A 21,444-nucleotide genomic window follows, 5' to 3' on the forward strand; every position below is an offset into this window, starting at 1 on the left:
GGCTCTTGGCCTTTTGTCCTACATTTCCCAGCGTGCATTTCGTGGCTACGCAGGTCACATGACGTCTGTCAACATGAGTGGGCACTGCCGGGCAGGGAAGCAGCTGGATGAACGCTAACCGTGACCTGCAATTATTCATATTCCGTTTGTAATATACAGACAAGCCGTTTTTACTTGCGTTGAAGTTAATGCTAAACGGTGTACGGGCTGTTTTTAAACGCCTGAGAGGAAATATAAGTTTGCTAACTGAGCGTTAGCTTAATGCAATTAAGTAGTTAGCTTGGGGGCTAGCTAGGTAGGTGATAGCATCTCAACCGCTGTATCTCTTGTTTGGAATTGACATTTGACTGTCCGAAAAATTTCACGACTCACTGACACATTTTAAATCAGTTATGACAGTGAATTTGTCTGGTCGAGCTACACGACACAGGTTTAGGTAGCTGTGGTGTTTATTAGGAATGTTAGCTCGCAGAGTCCAGGTCAAGTCAGGAAAGGTTTTCACCGCTGCACCGACCCCCCAAACCAGATATTGATTTATGATGTTGCAGCTCGGTTTTTAAGGAGTGCTTAGGAGTCAAACACCGCTGCGTAGGACCCAACCGCAACTTCTAGCAACCTTTTTGTGCATCGGCTTTACTTCTCTCATGACACCAACAGCTATGGCTGTATGGATGCCTGAAGGAGAATGAGAGTGCGCTTGGAAGGGAGAGGGTGCCACCATCTTTCACGGAAGACTGTCCATCTTAACATATCGATTAGCTGACCAACAATTACTGGAGAGGACCGGGAGTCTGTGTGAGAAGCTCCCCTGCCGACTTTAAAATTTAGTTTCGTCCAGCTCCTGTGTCCCATGGATGTCGTTAGTGGTGTCAACATGCTGCCCCAGCTCGGAGACGTGGCACTGGCGGCCCCAGGAGGAGCAGGGATGCCCGCTGTGTCCTTTACCAACACGTCGGTATCATCCAGCCCGACGCCAGGTACGGATAACCGGGGGTGCGAGAACGGCGCCCTGATGGACTCGTTTGGGATTTTCCTGCAAGGACTCCTCGCTATGGTGGCTTTCAGCACGCTGATGTGTGAGTATGACCCGAGGTCGGCCGTGATGTGTGTCACATATCTGACTCCAGCTGCTAATTGAACCGGATAATTATCCAATAGCCTCCCTCAGTTAATCAGATGCGCTATTGATCTCAGCTGGTACTCACACGCACGAGTCTGTAACGGCAGAAAGAGACCAATAGTAAGATAGAGAGGCTTTGTGTGTCTAAAGATACATTGAGAGGTTTCTCTTCGCTATAACACTACAGCTGGTGACTTCTTCTCATGTTGAAATAGTTGGCTGTGGTTATGATAATAGCTGCCTACACTCTACACTTGCAGGCACATGTTTGACCTTTCCTGCTATTCTGCCCCTCTCAGGTTAAAACCTAATCATGAAAATCCCTAAAAAGTCATCAAGTAAAAGAAGTACGGACAAGGGAATAGAATCTTTAGCTTCAGTATGTGTGTTGGAGAGTCACACTGCGTTGCAGACAACAAAACAAACCGACTTCTGTTCAGTTAGGTAGACTAGTTAAAGGGACTGTTCCTCAATATAACCTGCAGCTGCTTCCTGGTAATCTTCATGCTAATTTCTCTTTACTGACAGTATTTTGTTGGAGACAGTATGTGTGTATTTCAAAAAAGTATATTTAGGTCGCAGGGACACATGGCATGGAAAGTATATTCACACTTAGGGTTTGGCCATGGTTCCATTCAGTCAGTGTCTGGCACAGCACTGAGGGCTGCATGACCTAATGAGAGCAGTCTCACTTTTGTGCGGCTTTGCAGCAGCTTGGAATCATCAGCGTTTTAGTGCTGTGTTTTTTTTAGTGCTGTTTTCCTTTTTTGCTGGAGGCAGAAAGAGTAGGCCTCCGCCTGTGTTGACATCTCGCCCAGCTGCACACAGGGTGTGTTAGGTCTGAAGTCACACTAGAGCTGAAACTGAGGTCAGAGCTTGCCGTACAACTTTCCGGCATGAAAACACAAAAAGCCTCGAGTAGATGCTCAGGCAGCACATCAGTATTTTTAGTGCAACTTTTGAGAAGTGTTTGATGTGTTTTCTCTTTGAATGAATTAAGGGGCTTGTGTAGAATGTAATGGCCCAGCTGAAACATCAGTGCTTTTGAACAATACATTTAGACATGGTGTTTGATGTTAGGAAAATAAATCTGTGATATAACATGTTGAGGCTCCCCTCTTGTGCAGCATCACAGCAGTTAAAAGAAGAGGGTCGTGGTGGTGTCGTGGTAAACAAGACACTATTGTGAAGAACAGCAAGAGCTTTATTTGTGTTGGAAATGTCGCTGCTTTCAGTGTGGAGCCTTCTTGCACAAAACCCCATGACTGTATTACACAGAGGGAATAATTAGTGAGGACCCAAAGTGAGAATCATATAGACACATACAGGAGTTATAGTGTTGTTTTGCACACACTGAATAGCAGTTTGATTCGATACAAATGGCCTAATCTTATCCCTTAATTACTACTATGCTTCTTAACTTGGTCTAGCTTAATTGCCAAACACTGAAGAATTTAGCGTCTGATCTACTTCTCCCCGTTGGCCATCTAAAGAGAAACATTTCTCTGTTTCCTTTTAATTTAGCAGTAAGCTGAAAATAATGGTATCTCATTAATAATTTTACAGCTGCTGCATATGGAATTAGGAGATTTTAGGTCATGTTCTTGACCATTAGTTCCGCTTCCTCTGTGAACCAACAGCATGTTGCCCTTGCTCAGCTCCGGTTCTTCAACAAACTGTTTGAAGTCTCACTTGTGCAGTGGTTTAACTGCACAAAAATGGATGTCAGCTCTCATTTCCCAAATCATAAATATGTCAGTACAAGACAGGATTTTCAGTTTGACTCATAAATCAAATAATAAAAATGCTTACTTGACCTTTGACAGTTCACATCAGGGTTGTAACTTGGTTAAATGAAAACAAAGAAGATTCTGTTCAATTGAATCTGTGTTCATTTGTGTTTGTATGAGTGATATGTTGTAAAAACCCACTATCTTTACGACACACTCTCTCCTCCACAGTGAAACGCTTCAGGGAGCCAAAACATGAGAGGAGGCCTTGGAGGATCTGGTAAGGCAGCTGAGCCAGCTTAAATTCATTTCTCTGCAAAGGCATCAAATGAATCCCACTGGGAGGGCCTCAGAAGAATATCAACTATCCTGTCTCTCTGCAGGTTCCTGGACACCTCTAAACAGGCCATTGGGATGCTCTTTATTCACTTTGCTAATGTGTACTTGTCAGACCTCACAGAGGAGGATCCTTGCTCACTGTGAGTCAATCCTGAATTTGACCCTCCTCTGCAGAGCTTCCTAATAGATTTCCAAGTAACTGTGTTGTAATACAGTGAAAGCTCTCCCTGTCGTTTAGTTAACATGCATTTTCTGTCTCCCCCAGATACCTCATTAACTTCCTGTTGGATGCTTCTCTGGGCATGTTGCTGATCTATGCTGGGGTGAGAGCCGTCAGTGCTATTGTAGAGTGGAGGCAGTGGGAGTCTCTGCGTTTTGGAGAATATGGTGAGGACCATGTGTGAGTGGTAAGGTGGGAGCTGTAGCACATTCCTAAAATGCCTGCAATGCCCAATGGAGGGCAGTAGCTGCCATCAGTACTGCAGCGCTGCAATGTCATTTCCAACATCGGCAGTACCTTCTTTTGTCCAGTGACCATTTGTGTAGAGCTGAAGCAGTGAAATCTAATAATGATCAGAGCTGTATATGAAAACCTAAGCAGATTTTTTAACTGTAATCTTTCTCTCTCTCTCTCTGTGTTTAGGAGAGCCAGTTCAGTGTACAGCGTGGTTGGGCCAGTGTATCCTCTACATCCTCATCATGATGTTTGAGAAAGTCCTTATCATGCTGGTTCTCCTCATCCCCCAGTGGAAGAAGGTCAGAAAAATTATTTAAGAGATAATAGGTGAAATTAGGACTATTTAATGCCATACTGATGTATTTTTCTAGACATATTCTCAATATTAAAAAGGTGCTGCCGCATTCTTCAGAGTTATTCATTTGCTTTTTGACCACATCAGGATTAGTCAAGCAAAAAATAGCCTTTTTAAAACATGTGCTTTATAAGAGTCCAACAGAGAAAGGGAAGAAATGGCAGGAGAAATCAAGATGGCTCCTACAGTGTACAAGGACTGATAACTGAAACGCATCAAAAGTTTTTGCAGACTGAAATTAGTGTTTGTGTTTTGATGCCTGACTTCACACAGTAAGCTGGTTTCTATTACTTCTACAAAAGAACATATGACGCTTAATCACATGTTCCCTGATCAGGAATTGAACCCGGGCCATGGTAGTGAGAGTACCGAATCCTAACCAGTACACCACCAGGGAAGAGTACCTTTTGAAATAGCATGTTGTTTGGAATTTATGGACTGTAAAGACAGTTGTTGCAGTCCCACAAATGGCCTCTGGTGGTGGCAGTATTGCTCAGAAATACTAGAAGTTTTCCTGTGAGAAACAGTGGTTGGGAGGCCTGTCCTCTCTAACTCCAGTTGTACTTTGCCATGACACTTTTTGCTTTCACTTAATGCTTATACTTCGTCCATATTGGAATTCAGCGGGAATGATGAAGTAATTTTTCATCACAAATGATGAGGTGGTCTTGAGTTGGGGTCCAATAATATATAGGTTCAGCTTCGATATGGCAGTAAACATGAATATCAACAATGCTTATCATGTAACCATGATAACTTCTGCCTACTGGGACTTCACATATAACAGTATGGCCTCTGTGGAGCTATCCAAGTTATCTTAAGGCCTAGTCTTTAGTTATCTTGAATTCTGTTTTTATCCACCACACTATCTGGATTTGATATTTTGTTTACAGTCTAATCACTATGACAGTGGATCTCTAAAATGCACGCCATTTTCATGTGATGGTACAGCCAGGATTAAGCACAACAATAACTAGTGGAGTTTTGATGTAAATGTGTAGAATGTGTAGTGTATAATGTATAACAAGCAAAAGTTACGTACAGTCAGTGTTACACACCAAAACACATTGTCTGTCCTTGAGCTCAAACAAAGGTGCATAGATACACTTTTTTCCCCATAAAACATTTGCTTAGGAATTTTTTAAAGTATTTTAAACCCAGCATTGTTTTTACATCCATGTTTACTTGCTAGCTGCCTTCTTCTGCCTTGTTGGGGCATTAGTGAGTGGTCCATACCTGTAGGTCAGTGTAATAATGTGAAACTATTGCCAGGAATGTGTAACGGGTCACACTTGTATGCACAGGCATGTGAGTGTTGAGATTCAATAGTGTTTCCTGTCAGAGGTACAGAAAGTGACATAATAAAGTGTTCTCTGATCGGGAATCAAACCCAGCCCGCGGCGGTGAGAGCGCTGAATCCTAACTACCGGGGATATTAGTGACATGGAATCTGTGTTTAGAACCAAAGTATAGCAGTTGTCCATAGAAATGCTACAAGACACAGTACCACTAGCTATAAATGTGATATTACTGTAGTTATTTCAGTCAAACCCTACACATCACAAATTCTGAAAAACTAGTTGTCCTTAGTCCTCAGTAAGTAAATTATATAAATAAAATAAAATATAGGTCAGTGGAAGAAGGTCAGAAAATGATTTGAGAGATAGCAGGTGAAATAAGTACCATCTGATGCTATACTGATTTTTTTTCTTTCGAGACAATCAATATTTAAAAGATGCAGCAGCAGTTTTCTGAGTTATTAAATTGCTTTTTGATTCCAATGTTATATAGCCTGCTACGTGTTGAGTTTTTTTTTTTATAAAGGTGGAAGGACATTATTGCACTAGCCCCATTCACACTGCCATTTGGATGCAGGGATTCTGCACCAATTCTTCGCCTCAGCCTCCACCGAGGGGTGAAATTTCACTCCGGCGCTGATACGCCTCTGAAGGTAGTGTCAGAGGTGCGGCATTGGCGAACCTAACCAGTGTGAATGGGTAAGACAGTTTGGCGTAGTGTGTCGATCTGACAATCTAATAACTACACAGGTCCCTCACTCAACAGAATAAAGAGAAATGTCCCACAAGGCAACTTAACAGGACCAAACAAAAGTAACGTAGTAACTATAGCTGTCTTTGGCGACTTATATGAGGAAAAAAATACTGCAGCTGTACGTGGAAAAGCATCTGTCCTCCCACCTGTGCTATCAACTCTTCATCACATTTCTGCCCGAAAAACAGCATTTGTCACCGGCAAAAAACTTTAACTCACCAAGTGATAGTGTTGACAAAAATGACCGCGATGGTCAGACCTCCAGACCAAGACTTTAGTGAACTTTCCCCAAGAAAACAGCCTCCCTCCCTGCGAGTGAGAGAGTCGGTTTACTAATGGCGATTACGTAATTCTGTTATTTAGAGCACAAAACGTAATTTTGTCACTTTCCAGGATGTTTGGTGGGTCAGGATCTCAACCACAACACGTTATAACAGCATCCATATGATTATACAGTCAACGGGTACATGTTAAGATTAACAGGGGAACACCTTGGGAGAAACCTTGAAAAAAACACAGACGTCATCATCATGAAGTGTACCGTCACGCCTCTTAAGGAGCCGCACTGCCGGCTCTCTGTGTGAATTACACAGCGGTTAAATGAAGACAAATGTCCCACAAAGCAACTTTACAGAACCAAACGAAGGTAACGTAGTAACTGTAACTGTCTTTGGCAACTAGGAAAAAAATACCGCAGCTGTACATAGAGAAGCGTCTGTCCCCAGACGTCTGTTGCCAGCAAAAAACTTTAACTCACCGAGTGTTTGTGATGAAATAAATCTCCGCGACCGTCAGCCCTCCGGACCGAGACTTCAGTGAACTTTCCCCTGAAAAACAGCCTCCGTCCCGGCGAGTGACAGGGTCAGACAGCGACCTGTTCACTGATGGCGATTATGTAATTGTTTAATTTAGAGCGAAAAACGTAACTTTGACACTTTCCAGGATGTTTAGTGGGTCATGATCACGACCCACATTATACAACACATTATAACAGCATCCATATGATTATAACTTATCCGCGGGTTTAGATTGACGAGGGGAACACCAGGGAAACACCTTGAAAACCCACAGACGTCATCATCATTACATGTCACGTCTCTTTAGGAGCCGCAGCGCCAGCTTTCTGTGTGAATTACACAGCGGTTTGTCTTTACTCCAGCGGTGCTTCGCTCTGTGTGAACAACCAACGGCGGAGAATTGGTGAACCACTGCTGTGGTGTTAATGTTGCATGACTGTGTGAAAGGGGATACTTATAGCTTATAGGGCTAAATCTGGACTGGAAGTTGTGACGCAATGTTGCCTTCTCACACCGCGAGACAGGTTCGTGGATCTCAGTGTCGCAGTTTCAGTTTCGACACGTGTATCGTTACAGCCCTATCACTTATCATTAACAAAGCATTTTCTTTTTTTCAGTTGATGCTTTTACGTTTCATCTTGTTCCTTTTTGTAATCAGAATATAAACTCAGTGACAGTCTGAATGCTTCATGTAAACATCTCAGTAGGATGTTGATTAAGGTTGTCAGTCATACAGGTCAGGGTAATGTACTGTATTGTAGGCAACTAGACGTGTTTCAATTTCTTGAAAAGGTTTCACCTCTTATCCAGCAGCAGGTCCGCTGCGCTGCATATCTGCTCCGTCCCGCTGCGGCAGTCCGAAGCCCTCCGGAACAGATACGCAGGACATTTCTGGCAGCAATTCAGCTGAATTTAGCAAGCAGACAGGAAATCACGCACCAAAACAATAATATGACATCTGGTTACTTTTCAAAATAAAACACTCCATGTTGTCACCAGCACACAAATCTAAAAAAAGAGACAAATACAAGCTCTTCTACTAATCCTTCGGTCGGGAACACTTGTTGTTGTTTGTATAACACTTACCTACAACTGCGGTCGCGAGTGATTATGTGATTATCGTGGGAACTCCTTGGTCTCACAACGGCAGTTGTCTACAGTACTGCACCATGGCAACCGGTGGGGGTTGCCGAATGGCAGGGCAAAACTTGATCGGAGCCGTAACAGTGGACACGTATCTGGTGGTATCTCGGGGTAAGGCTAGGTGTGCTGTCTGTGTTGCTGTGTATGCTTATGTGTGTATCCGTATGTGTTTCTGTGTATCACAGCTGGCCCTCCTCAACCCCATAGAGAACCCTGACCTGGAACTGGCCATCGTCATGCTCATCGTTCCATTCTTCGTCAATGTAAGTCTTCTGTGTTTTTCTTTGTACACTTACTCTACAGCTCAACAGTCATTGGTTTCTATTCCTGTGTGTGTTTGTGTGTGTGTGTGTGTGTGTGTGTGTGTGTGTTTGTGTGTGTATGTGTGTGTTTATATGTAAAATAATAATTAATGATATATAGAATCATGTAAGAATCATCTCTGTTAGTTCCTCACGTGGAAACACCATTCACAACAGTTTTTTCTGTGTTTCCTTTAGGCCCTCATGTTCTGGGTGGTAGATAACTTCCTTATGAAAAAGCACAGGACAAAAGCAAAGCTGGAAGAAAGAGAGGAGGACTCACGGGGGAACAGCAAGGTGCGCTACAGACGAGCTCTGTCCCATGATGACTCGGAGTCAGAGGTAAGTCAAATTGTTGCACTCAGCCTCTCTTTCTTTACCTCCAAAGACCTCTTCTGAGCTTCTGAAACTTTGTCTCAGTATGACATGTTCTGACTGTCATCTGTTCCTGGTTTCCAGCAGTAATTGGCACCCTCGTATGGACAAACTGACTTGGTACTAATTCAGCATACACTCCTAGATCACGGTGGCTTGTTAAGCATGTGAGCCCAACGTAGCTCTGCTACACACACACACCATTCATACGCCCACAACATAAAAAGTAATAACACCAGTCGGGTATAGACACATTTTCACAAATGTTTGCCAGCACAATCATCTTAAAAAGGCTCTTGATTTCTCTCAATAATCAATTTAGGTGATTGTAGAAAGTTGTATGAATCAAATTTTGGCCTCTTAACTTCTTCTGAGTGATTCAGACGAGCTGGTGACTATTCTGGGCCCATGTTTGAGACACCCACCAGATTTAGCCACAAACACTACAATGTGAAAGTCTGAAGAGCTCAACATTAATCTGGAAGAGCCCATTATTGATTTGAACAAGTCAGGAAAGTCCCTTGGAGCCATTTAAAAGCAGTTGAGGTCCAAAGATCAACTGTACAAACAACAGTTTGTAAGTGCATGGCACAGTTGTGTAACAGCTACAACCAGGATGAAAATGTGAACTATCACCTGCTCTGTGATCAGATGAAACAAGAATTAAGTTGTTTGGTCACAATGAGCAGCAACAAAAGCCGTTTAGTGGCAAGAAAGTGAGGCCTTTAACCTTAAGAACACCATACCTATGTCAAGCATGGTCGTGTTGGTTGAATGCTTCAGGGCTGTTTTGCTGTCAGTGGAACTATTGCTCTAAAGAAAGTAAATGGAATAATGAAGAAGGAGGATTATTTCGAAATTCTTTCAAAAAAACTAAATTTATCAGCCAGAGGATTGGGTAATGGGTGTGGTTTGGTGTTCCAATGGGACAGTGATCAGAAGTGTTGAAGAAATGGCTAAATCAGGCTAGAATTTAATTTAAAGTCCTGACTTGAAACCCATCAAGAACATGTGGACTGTGCTGACGAAACAAGTCTGTGCCAGGAAGCCAACAAATTTAGTTGAACTTTACTGATTCTATCAAGAGAAGTGGTTACATTTTTTAAAAAAGGGTCTTATAACCAAATATTACCGTATGTATATTTGTAAGCCAGCAGATTTGGTCACATTTTCAGAAGACCTATACGTTATTCAAATTTAAAGCAAAACTTCAGGAATGTTTTTTGTGACCTCACAAAAGCTTGTGATCTTCTCATTCCATCACAGAAAAATGAGAGCTGTAGAAATAGCTTGAAGTAATGACTGCCATGACCAAAGAAGCCTCTTGGATGAGACACATCTTCAAGAAACTGAAACAAGCCCAGTTGCCTATGATACAGCACTTAGAATTGCCATGATACACATATTCTTTAGATGTGTGTGCATAAACATTTAACTGTGGCTGTATGTGCTTAAATTACCACTACTTCAGTCATAATGTTGGCGCGTCAAAACACGTTCCCTGACCGGGAATCGAACCCGGGCCGCGGCGGTGAGAGCGCCGAATCCTAACCACTAGACCACCAGGGACAGCTGTCAGGGGTGTCAATGCATGCTAGGTTCGCTTCATGTCCTTAGAACAGGACAGTGGCGATGTTTTTTTATGTGTTGCCTCTAGTGGTGGTGCACAGAAACACTTGTTGTGTTCCTGTGACTCTCTGATCTCTGAAACTGTGATATCACAGTTGTCACAAAAGATCATTGTTGTTACAGAGGAGTTCAGCAACTAGCAGAAATACTTTCCATTTGAATCAACAACAGGCAAAGGAGGACACATCAAAGTATTTAATGTCTTATTCACATCTGTCTGTGGCATTTTGTGAAGGCATTTTTTCTGATATCAGAAATGGAAGGCATAGGTAAAAGGGCACCATCACACTGATTGAATTAAACATTTTATCATGTTTCAGTCGATGTTTCAGTTGTTTACTTGTCATTATCGTTAGCCATTTTTATACTGGGCAATAAGCCGCCAATTTGGCCGCCTTTTTGCGGCTCGGTGCGCGGTTTTAGGCAGAGGGCGGCAAATTGAGGGTCTGTTTTGGGCCGCCAATTGGCCGCCTAGGAGAATACACTTATTTCCACCTCCATTGCTGTCCAAAAACGAGGCATCAATGTCCCGGCAACTGCGTGAGATGGGCGGAGGTGTCGATGACCTGCACTGTTGTGCGACCCACAGCTGGGGAGTTTTAAAACCAGGAAACAGCTGATCACAGCAGTCAGTCCATCACTTCATCCGCAGACATCAAGATAAGCAATTGGACAGCCGCTGAGATCCAGATGGTAGATGCTAGCGTCTCCTAGGTCTCTGTAGCAGTTTGGTTGTGACCACTTGTTGTTGTAGCGGCAAGCTACGAACGGCCGCTACTTTCAAATTAAAAGCCCCCCGCTAAGAACCCAGTTCTAAACTCCAATGGGGTGCAATGTAAAGCTCTTATTTTGTATACAAATTCGTTGTCACTGTTCAATGCCCAACTTCGTGCTTCACGTCACGTCACATGTTTACACCTACCCCGGTGGTGGCCAAGTGGCGGCTTGTGGAAACGGAGGAATATTATGCCTCCCTTTTAGAAAGACGGGGCGGTACATTGCCACCTTTACCTTGGAGCAAATGTGCTGCCTTTTCTATCTAAAAAGGGCTATTGTCATGGGCAGTATATATCAGGCCACTGATTTATCGTAGTACTATATGGTTTGGGCTGTTTCGGGTGAATAGACACAAATAATCCTCTGGAAATTCTTGCATGAGGAGAAAATTTACCGAGATTTCACCACTTCAAATCAAAGACGTCAGTTGGAGCAGGTCCACCAACTGAATCAGATATAATTAATCTTGGAAAGAAGTTGAGATTGGAGGCTTTGTGTGAGACACTGGCTTATGTAGTACACTTAAATGCATGTTTATAATGAGCAACAGTCAGCCATCACAGAGAGTACATTTACTTTGACATTTTCTGTGAATGAAAAACAATTGATTCCAAGATTCCTCGCCATGCAGTCAGTTCCATTCAGGCCTTTTCTCCTATCAGTTTAAACATGTTTATGTCTGGAGGAAGAGCTGGCAATGTAATGAAATCAGATCTCAGGCTGCCAACTCTGAGAATGCCCTGAAGTTTATATTGGAGTGCTTGAAGATTGTATGCACTGAGGAGATGTGTTGATAAGATTAATTGCAGTGTTTTATTTTCTGCATTAGGATTTGGTGACATTTTTTTAAACATCGAACCAATGAGGAAAACCCCCAAAACTGTCGGGGGGAAGTAGAACATAACTGTAAATAATAAAACAATATTTAATAACAAAAATTAAGATAGTCCTTAAGGCGGGAAAAAGCTTAATAGTTTAAAGAAAAGTTAAAAATGCAGGTATAAAAAGAGCCAACTGGTTGCTGGAGTTGGCAGCAGCTGGTAATAGACCATCTCCTCATGTGGTACCAGTGATGTTGATTTTATAACTCAAACAGGCTTCACTTCCCTTTTCACTGCTGTTGAACAAGCTGTTCGACATGTGATATCTGTCTTCCTGTTGTTGGATAATGAGGCATAGATGAGAAGTAAAGGTGAGATAGAAGTCAAGAGGAAGTAATCAGGTATGCAGGTTTGGGTTTTGGCTTTCTGAGGATGGCACAACACAGTGCGCCAGTGGTGCAATGGATAACACATCTGACAATGAAGCAGAAATCCTGGCTGTGCCACCTTGTTGAATCGTGAATAACTTTTTTTTTTGTTCATCTGCTGACCCAAATTACTGAGTTGGTCTGAAGTGGCTGAAGCAGACAGAAGCAAAACACCATCCATGATGAAATTTGTCAGAATTGTTGTTCTTGGCTCTGTTGAGATTACTCAAATGATTGCAACAATCAAAGCCAGATTATATTCTTTGGATATGTTTCTGCACTCTGTCCAAAAATAGTGGATTTACCATCGTCCTATTTTGGGCACATTGAGCTTGTAGGTCAAACTGCATCAAGACCACTTTTGTGTTTGAGGAAGTGCAGTGACTCCCCAGCTTAAAGTGAGCAAAAGTAAAGCAGGACGTGGCCTTTACCCATGAAACCCATGTTTCATTTTCATTTTGTTAACAGATAACAAAAATATTACTGCCATTTTGAATCTATTGTTCTTTTAGGGATCAGGTCTTGATTTTGTTACAGGTACCATTTGCATTTCTTGTCAATGTTATCACAAACAGAAATGTAAAGCTACTTCTAAAGTTATTATAACATCTGAATGGTTGAAGCAATGCAGACAAAAGCCTATGCCACGGTTTGTTTCACTACTTCTGTGCGTGCTGCAGCTGGCCTCACAGAGTGTGCTTTCAGCAGAGCGCTGAACTGTGGGGGATGGGCAGAGCCTTGCTGAAACATTTAGTCTTTTCAGCTGCATCAAGCATGCACAGCGGGCCAGTGGCGCAATGGATAACGCGTCTGACTACGGATCAGAAGATTCTAGGTTCGACTCCTGGCTGGCTCGTTAATCTTTTACATTTAATACTGATTTCATCAGATCCAAAATACAGCAGATTATCAAAATAAAATACAGCTCTTTCATTCACGCAATCGGCTTTGTTGAGAAGAGTCGTACAGGCAGGAGAAGATTCACTAACAAACATCCTTGATGAAGACAAAGCATTACTTCATATACAGCAACATAGATACAACACAAGACCTACTATCGCCATCAATGGTTTAATCAATCTATTTAGTGTTTTTGTTTCAGTACATATTTGTTATTCATTTGGGGCTTAGTAATGGAGTATTACTGAACTATCATTAAGTATTAGAAGCCAAAAATGTTGGAATTGGTATGTCAAAGACTTTCACATTTAGTGTTTTCCTTCAGCAGGGTGAGGAAAGCGTTGACAAAAATCAAATAAACTTCAATTTACTTGTAAGGATTAGTTAAGTGTATGCAAAAAGAATTGTGGATTTTATTTTATGAGACATTTCATTTTGTTTAACATGTAAAAGTTGTGTTATATATACTGTGGCTCTGGAGGGAGCTTTCTAAAGCCTGAAAATAAGCTTGATGAGGTCATTAGGGTTATTTTGGCTTAGGCTTGGGACTTGACATTTTTAATAGACGAATGCCAATGCCTTACGAACTAAAGGGGCTGGGTTTGAAAAACATGGGCATTTTCCATGCAGGCGGGCTAAGGACTAAATGTTGGGATACCTGGGCATTTTCCATGTATTTATAAAATATGTCTCGTCAGTCCTGCAGCTTTAAAGAGGTTCAAAGAGCTCAACGCTTTCATTAGTCACAGCAAATTCCTCGAGTTCTACATCGTATCCCCGGTGGAACTGAATGAAATCAGATGATGTAAAGTCTTTTAAAAAAATTAGCAGAAGAACAGAAACTCCTCTGTGCAGCTTATTTGCCTCTCCAAAAATAGGACATATTCTGTGTTGTTTCTTTGTATTGTACTCTTATCCAGTGTCTGAGAATTTAGGATGTACACACCTGTGATTCTGCCTAATAGTTGTCTGTCTCTCTGTCCTACTTTTTTAGATCCTTTTCTCAGCAGACGATGAAATGGATGAGTCTGATGAGGATGATGTTCGTCGACTCACTGGGATGAAGACGGTGAAAAAGAAGAAGCTTCGCATGGGGATCCCTGTTTGACCTCTGTGCCTAGCTAAACTGCTACAACTTCCTCTGGTAGCTGTTCACCTCACAGGCCCACAAATACATTCCCCCATACCTCCAAAGACTCCTTCAGCCTTAGGAGATGACACGATCTTTTCAAACATAGGATGCCCTCTGATGACAGAATAATATACTGTAAATTGAATTCCCTTTACTCTCGATCTCTGGCGGACTTTTTTGTAAGCTGTTTCTCACCTGGGATTTAATGGAACACCCTGGGAGATATTTGTGCAGTTAACCAGATACTTTGGATCACTGTTGCATCTCGACATGGCACTCCTGGGCTGAGTGTTGACGGTTTGGGAAGAAGAGTCCCCACCTTGAATGGACAATATTAAATCCTTTATGCACGTTTAACAGGAAAACAGTTGCACTGGTTTTATACAGTTTGGACTTCAGTGGCAGTGGTTATGGGGGCAGTTGTTCAGGATCAGGTTGGTTGGACAAATCTAAACAGCCTCAGCAGACCAAAAGTCATGCAAGCAAAACTGTTCAAGGAGTTGGTTTCCTTTGTTAGTCTAACATGTCCTCTAAAGTGATTGTATTCCTGATGTAGATTCCATGTAAACTTTGTCCTTTGTTTTCTTATGTAGCCGTGCCACCATGGCCTGTGATGTGTGTGTATGTTGGTGTTCATGTGTGTGTATGTGAGGGTGTGTACAAACTGGACACACTGAGGGGCAGCATTATGTCTAAGTGTTTGGATTACTGTATCGATGCAACTCTTAACACTTTTCAGCACAGTTACCCACTTTACTACTGCATATCTTGTATGTGATGTTACTCGTGTCAAAAGGAGCACATTTATGCTTGCAGCAACCTTCCATTTTTATCTTTTGACAGAGTCCTCTCAACCGTTGAACCTACAGGACTGCAAGCAGCACACTGCAACATCCTTCTAATATCAGCTCAGCCATTGTTGTCTGTAGACACAAGACTGCAGTCTCAGTTTGTTTGTGACTGTTTTACTGATGTGATACTGACTGTGTGTTCTTTGTCTTTGGATGTCTTTTGTCTAATGTTAAGTTATGTTTTTTTTATGAGTTTTGAGTGTTGTTTTCGGGCCAAAAAGGTGACTATGCTAGTTCCAAAAGTGTTCTTTATTCCTTCGATCCAACGGGGAGAGTAGATATGGGAACCATTTCTTGCACAATTTCCCATTTATCACAATTTTCATTTTTCCTGTTGTATTTGTGTGATTCATTCCGTTTTTGTTACTATAATGTGCCTGAGTGAAATTACCAGCAGGTATTTTGTTTTTTGTCAGTTTGATTAATTCTTTTTTTTTCTTTAGTGGTTTTATCCAGAGCCCCAGATTTTCAGGCAAGAAGCAGCATTCAGCAGGCTCTGATGTTAAGAATGTGACATGCATAGACCTCTAAACTGTTAAGTGACTGTGGACCAGACAGTCAGGAGAAAGAGTGTGTGTGTGTGTGTGTGTTTGTGTGCCAGTGTATATACACAATATTAACGTATGCATTGGCCAGTTGCATGTGTCAGATGCGCATCGTTGGTGTGACTGCTGGTCCTCTTTAAAGTAAATGGAGAGTGACATAAACTGTGATTGTGATGATTATGGTAAAGTTGATGATTTCATTATGATGTTTTTGGCATGTTGGCAAGGAATAAATGACTGTGCATTTTAAAGGAATAAAGTTCAGCATCTCGGAGCAGTTATGGGAACTCCCAGCTTGGCCAGGACAAAGAGGGCTTTTAGTATTTTGCAAAGTAAAACTACTAGATGGTTACAAAGGCGAAGACGGTGGTAAATTATCATTATAAATGCTTTTCCAATAAAGGATGTGATATACTATCTTGATAGTTGCCTGATTGTTATTGTAGCAAAAGTAAGTTCCCTGACCGGGAATCGAACCCGGGCCGCGGCGGTGAGAGCGCCGAATCCTAACCACTAGACCACCAGGGACTATGGTGCCTCGGTTAATCATGATCAAACCGAATGTGGTTGATGTACACCTTTCCTGTAGAGTGAATTGTTGAAATTAAATGTTTACCATTAGGTAGCCCTTCGATGTGTCGCCTACACACAGATTTAGAGAGAGGTGAGGTCGCCGTTGACGCTACCCGAGGTACACTCATTATTGTGTGTCCAAAAATAGATGCAGCACCACAAACAGCCCCAGGGAAGACACACATTAAGCGTCAGGATTCGATGTCACCCTCCAGTAGCTCTTGAAAAATATATTACATCTTGTCTCATCAGCTTTAATTAACACACAAACAACAATTTTCTATCTATTACCCAGACTGCCTGCCGTGATTTCACCCTGACACAAGCATATCATTTCTTCGCCTTGTTGTTTTTCTCCTCCGTCGCCACGCACACCAATGAGTTTTTAAAAGCCACTGGTGGAGAACCAAGTACAGTTTGTGATACCGTGAAGCTGTTAGAGAAGGTGAGGAGGGATGATTAAGCGGTCTGAGTAAGTAGACACACACACACATGCACAAAGAGATGCTCATTAACTTCAGTCTTACCCTTGGAAGGGCCTAATAAGCAGCTGTACACATGTTTTTATTTTAAGAAGGTGGCTAATATGCCAGCGTTGACCCTGACAAGACTCAGTGGGACCAATCATGTACGTAAGGAGTCAGATTGTGGGTCTTTGCATTTGTCATTCCTTTATAAATAAACCTGTAAACCAGGACAGAGGCTATTCTCTCAGATTGTAAGAATATACTCGTACTATGATGTGACTGAAGCCAGCTCTAAGGTTCTCTCTGCGTCGCTGACTTTGTCATTTTAAAACAGTGAGTCAGTTTGTCCATCACCCCACGGTTAACTCCTCAGATTCAGAGTATGATGCCAAGACTCATGACTATTTCCTTAACCGTCTGCTTACTTGTTCCAGCCTAAATTATAGAAAGAAAAAAAGCACATTTAAGTAAAAGACAATCTGAAATTGACTGTCACATCACGCCGGGGGGGGGGGGGTGGGACACACCTGGGAATTGGCCAGTTTTTATTGATTTCAGATGGTTTCCAGTTTTGCTTTTTATTTATTTGTATTCACTAAGCAACTAATTACTGCTACTGAATTGTAGATTAAGGTTCATTATTGATCATAGCTACCAAGTTAACAACAATCTAATCGGGCTTATGTAGTGTAAGACCAAATTTGACCCAAATAGCCTCCTTGTTGCCCATGATTGGCATAGAATTTCACCAGTGGCACTCCTTTGACACAAACAACAGAGTGAGATGGTTTTCTTCTCTTAGTCCAGCCCTCATGTAGTTGGTTCATGTGGTAACTGTCTGGAAATGCTTTTTACAACACCCAAAAAGACACTCCCTCAGGTTTAAATCAGTCTGTAGCCCGAGTCCCACTGTGGAAGCTCCTGGTACCCGTTTTACTGCCAAGTCCCACCAACATTTTAAAAAGAGGGTATCTCTGCCAGGGTCTGCAAGAGAGGAGGGGGCCACCAGCCTCATGTGTTGTGTACGGAATGATCAGCTGTTGGCCTGTAAGCTTATCGTAAAAAGATGGGAGACCCATTCCAGCTGTACCATCCCTCACGTCACACCTAATTATACCCACTGACAACAGGCAGAGTGGGACAGAAGGTAGGGGGTCTGAGTGACTCACTGGGTCCGGACCAGGACTATATATAATCTCAGGCTAGCTGGAAGACAAAGAGGCACACCAGAAAAACAACCAGAAAATCTATCACTCTGGAAAGAGGGGTCTTAGAATCAATACACTGACCTAATCACCATGTCACAGGTGAGTTACATCTGCTCAAATCGGCTGTTTCTGTTATTTACAGAAACTGGACACAGCTCTTATGGTGTGACGACAGTGTTGGCACCATTTACTCTCCTTTCTTTCAACCTTAACACTCAACAATCTCCCCCTCGTTCTTTATTTCACACCAGCCAGGCGAGGTGAAGAAGAAGAAGCGTCCCCCAATGAAGGAGGAGGACCTGAAGGGAGCACGCAGTAAACTGGGACTGAAAGGCGAGGTCAAGAGTAAGACCTATGAGGTCATGGTTGAGTGTGGTGAGTAAAGCTTTTTATTAAAGTTGTTTCCTCTGACAATGAAACACAAGAAGAGTGACGTAATGTCATGCCAGACCTAACACTAACATTTTCTCTCTATATCCTTACAAATGTGATTTTTCTCTGATGAGAATTGGTTTTGGTCCCAGCATGTAGACCTCAAATATCATGCTTCTTGACTATCCAACTGAGCCACCTGAATAGAAGAGTCTCTATGTAATATTGAAGTATGTGATATATGCGACTGTTTCAGAATGCTGTGGTTGTTACACTTATTGATCAATAGATAAATTAACAAAATAAATAAACATACATGAACACTTTATTATACAAACATTTAATTCATAATAAGGCATAACTAGGTTAATACTAAAATGTTGTAAATGTTTTATTTATTTGCCAATTTGTCACTGATGTGTTCATTCTAACTTTTCTTTGTTCAATCTATGACATGCAATATGTGTTGATTTATGGATATGGCTATAACCTGATGACCAACTATCAAAATGGTCGGCCTTTATTCCACTGTTTGGTTACAGCCAAGTTTGACGAAACAATAACAAAACAGTGTTCCCTGACCGGGAATCGAACCCGGGCCGCGGCGGTGAGAGCGCCGAATCCTAACCACTAGACCACCAGGGACAGCTTCTAGAGCCGTACGACACAGTTTATTTTCCCTTAAATGTGACAAAACACAACCAGTGAAGTATGTCAAAAGGCTCTACTGTTACTGTCTTTACAGAGTATCACATTACTACTTTTTCAGAGCCTATTTTGTGCCGTTTATGGAGAGAGCTAATATACCGAGCTCCACAGCAGTGCTAGCTAGCTTACGTTGGCTAACGTTGCACACGTCGAACTTTCCCTGTGGCTGCCATGAAAAGTCAAACGATTAAACCAGCGACAGGAGGCGGGATGTGTTTGGTACCACATTCAACTGCAAAGGGAACGGTGAAGTTTGTTTTACACCTACTACTTTAACACATTTTCCACCGTATTGCATTTCAGTAATGGGCTCCTCATGCTTTGACTTTCTACTTAGCTACGTCTTCACAACATTTCACATGTTGTCACCTGACATCTAGGTTAACGTTAGCTTAGTCTCTTCGATTTGACAGCTACATTTACCTGTTCAGTTACCGTATGAAGACCATAAAACACATTCTCCCTGAATAGGTTATCATAGCAGCAATACAAATACAATCAAAAAGGGCAAATTAAGTAGTAGAGTTAAAAAGTACTATACACTGAAGGTGTGATGTGAGGTGTGAGGATAGCCAGTCCAATAGATGAGCCAGGATATGACCATTTTGTAATCATTTAGGTCTTCAGTATACAGAAGGATATTGTATATTGAGCGTGTATTTGGACAAATATAAAAAAAATCCCCATTCAGATTTTATTGCAGCTTCGATATCACGACTTCCATGCCAGGAAGGATTTTATGTTGCTGTGTCAATGTTGTAATGCCTTGAGGGTTTTCAAGACTTGTTCCGACAAGTTTAGCTGCAAACACAGCGAGCATTCTTGGCTGTATTATATTTAATCATTTCTTAATCAACTCCTTGGTCAGCGCACCAATGCTGAGTAATTTTGAGCTGTATTTAAAACTGGGCTCCTGCCAACTGTTTCTCTCCTGCCTCAGGTTTGCTTTGGTGCCCTTTCAACTTAACCCATAAGACAACATTTGTGTGGGTGGTTAGAGTCAATATAGAAAGCCAACATTAATTTGCTGGCACTCGTTAAGTATAAAGTGCATTTTGAATCCTTTGTACTTGGGACATATTCACGTGTATAGTTTTTCCAACCTCCTAAATAATTCACGAAACTTAAAAATCATGTCTCTGTTGAATGGTTTCAAGGGGTCATGTGAGCTGGAATCAAGAGGCAGTGTTCACTGTAAAGACATGAAAGTCCTATTCCTAAAATTGGGAATCGGACCAGAGCCAGCTAGAAACACAACACAAGACCAGTGAAGTGATTAAATAAAACATAAACACTTGTTTCAGACATTTTTGTTCTCGTATTTCCCCCAAAGACACATGATTGAAATTTGTATTACTTGGTTAGGATGAGCAGTCACCTGGTTTGAGCGTCTGTTTTTCTAGCGAGACATATCTGTGTCTGTGTTTTCAGAACGAATGGGCAAAGTGGCCCCTTCTGTGTTCAGCGGGTTGAGGTCGGGGACAGAGACGGTCCTGGACAAGTCTGCTCCTGCCAAAGCTCCTGGAGCCAGTGTGTTCAGCAAGTAGACACCCTGCAGGATAAAACTGACAGCACCGAAGAAGCTCACAGTGTAGTCTTTATGTTACTTGTTGGGTTATGTGTCTGTGTTCTTTTTAAATCAAGTGGGATTTAAGAGGGTAGAATGGCCTGATTTTGTTGCAGTCGTGTATGTTGACATTACTGCTGTGTAATTAGTTTTGGCACATTGCAGTTTGTTCAGTGAATCAGACTTGGCATAATGTGGCTGATAAACAGTAGATTAATTATTTATCAGTGCCTCCAAAGAGTGAAAAACATTTGCTCACTTGTTCATTTTGTACTTGATTATTTTCCTAAATAAATTATTGTCGCCTGTATTGAATTCATCTATTTTTTTGAATTATTTCTCGGTAGCAAATTACAAAAGAGGGTCACTTCTGCATAGCATTATATATTTAGGGTTTGAAATGTAGGTATGCTGTAAATGTAGACGTTTACCTCATCAAGTAAACTTGTCAACTCAATACGACATTCAGCTCAAATGAGCTTTCCTTTTTTTTTTGATAATTTAACTTAAAAAAAAAACATACAAGACTCTTTCAGATTTCCCTACAGTGCTCTACTGTTTGCTACTTGGTAAGCGGGAATAGTCATAAACAGGCACAGTAAGTGAGTCAGCACAGCCCGGTGAGTCCAAAAGAGGAGAAGAGCACTCAGAGAGCAGTGAATTAAGCACACGTATCTCATGTTGATGAGTAAGTTTTATTTCCACGTCTGATTGTTATTCACAAATGTTCATCAACAGCAAAATATCCATCGGTATGTTGCAGAAACTGGAAGAATTATGTAAACATATAGACACC

At 41.8% G+C, this 21,444-nt stretch overlaps 2 protein-coding genes and 4 non-coding genes across 6 annotated transcripts; 3 read left to right on the forward strand and 3 right to left on the reverse strand.

Moving 5' to 3' along the window:
• The first annotated feature begins 41 nt into the window (after window positions 1–41).
• On the forward strand, window positions 42–16,170 carry stimate (STIM activating enhance). Its single transcript, XM_030419704.1, has 8 exons — window positions 42–1,076; window positions 3,082–3,130; window positions 3,234–3,329; window positions 3,455–3,576; window positions 3,833–3,945; window positions 8,179–8,256; window positions 8,494–8,637; window positions 14,220–16,170. Exons 1-8 carry the CDS (start codon window positions 851–853, stop codon window positions 14,331–14,333), a joined length of 942 nt encoding a protein of 313 aa, XP_030275564.1. The 5' UTR covers window positions 42–850; the 3' UTR covers window positions 14,334–16,170.
• trnae-cuc (transfer RNA glutamic acid (anticodon CUC)) lies at window positions 10,168–10,239 on the reverse strand. The gene has a single exon. It is a non-coding gene; the product is annotated as a tRNA-Glu (tRNA).
• On the forward strand, window positions 13,109–13,181 carry trnar-acg (transfer RNA arginine (anticodon ACG)). The gene has a single exon. It is a non-coding gene; the product is annotated as a tRNA-Arg (tRNA).
• A 39-nt stretch (window positions 16,171–16,209) lies between the features above and the next one.
• Window positions 16,210–16,281, reverse strand: trnae-cuc (transfer RNA glutamic acid (anticodon CUC)). The gene has a single exon. It is a non-coding gene; the product is annotated as a tRNA-Glu (tRNA).
• Window positions 16,282–17,901: 1,620 nt separating this feature from the next.
• On the forward strand, window positions 17,902–20,963 carry mustn1b (musculoskeletal, embryonic nuclear protein 1b). Its single transcript, XM_030419705.1, has 3 exons — window positions 17,902–18,100; window positions 18,253–18,376; window positions 20,513–20,963. The coding sequence occupies exons 1-3, from the start codon at window positions 18,092–18,094 to the stop codon at window positions 20,626–20,628; spliced, it is 249 nt and encodes an 82-aa protein (XP_030275565.1). The 5' UTR covers window positions 17,902–18,091; the 3' UTR covers window positions 20,629–20,963.
• trnae-cuc (transfer RNA glutamic acid (anticodon CUC)) lies at window positions 18,947–19,018 on the reverse strand. The gene has a single exon. It is a non-coding gene; the product is annotated as a tRNA-Glu (tRNA).
• Window positions 20,964–21,444: the final 481 nt, after the last annotated feature.

Source organism: Sparus aurata, chromosome 6 (assembly GCF_900880675.1).
Source record: "Sparus aurata chromosome 6, fSpaAur1.1, whole genome shotgun sequence".
NCBI classification, from domain to species: Eukaryota; Metazoa; Chordata; class Actinopteri; order Spariformes; family Sparidae; genus Sparus; species Sparus aurata.

Excerpts from the sequence above, each read along its gene's own strand:
- stimate (XM_030419704.1), top strand. The coding sequence starts at position 851 with ATGGATGTCGTTAGTGGTGTCAACATGCTGCCCCAGCTCGGAGACGTG. Across the intron at positions 3,131-3,233 it reads AGGAGGCCTTGGAGGATCTG|GTTCCTGGACACCTCTAAAC; the intron begins GTAAGGCAGCTG and ends GTCTCTCTGCAG. Across the intron at positions 8,638-14,219 it reads ATGATGACTCGGAGTCAGAG|ATCCTTTTCTCAGCAGACGA; the intron begins GTAAGTCAAATT and ends CTACTTTTTTAG.
- mustn1b (XM_030419705.1), top strand. Across the intron at positions 18,377-20,512 it reads TGAGGTCATGGTTGAGTGTG|AACGAATGGGCAAAGTGGCC; the intron begins GTGAGTAAAGCT and ends CTGTGTTTTCAG.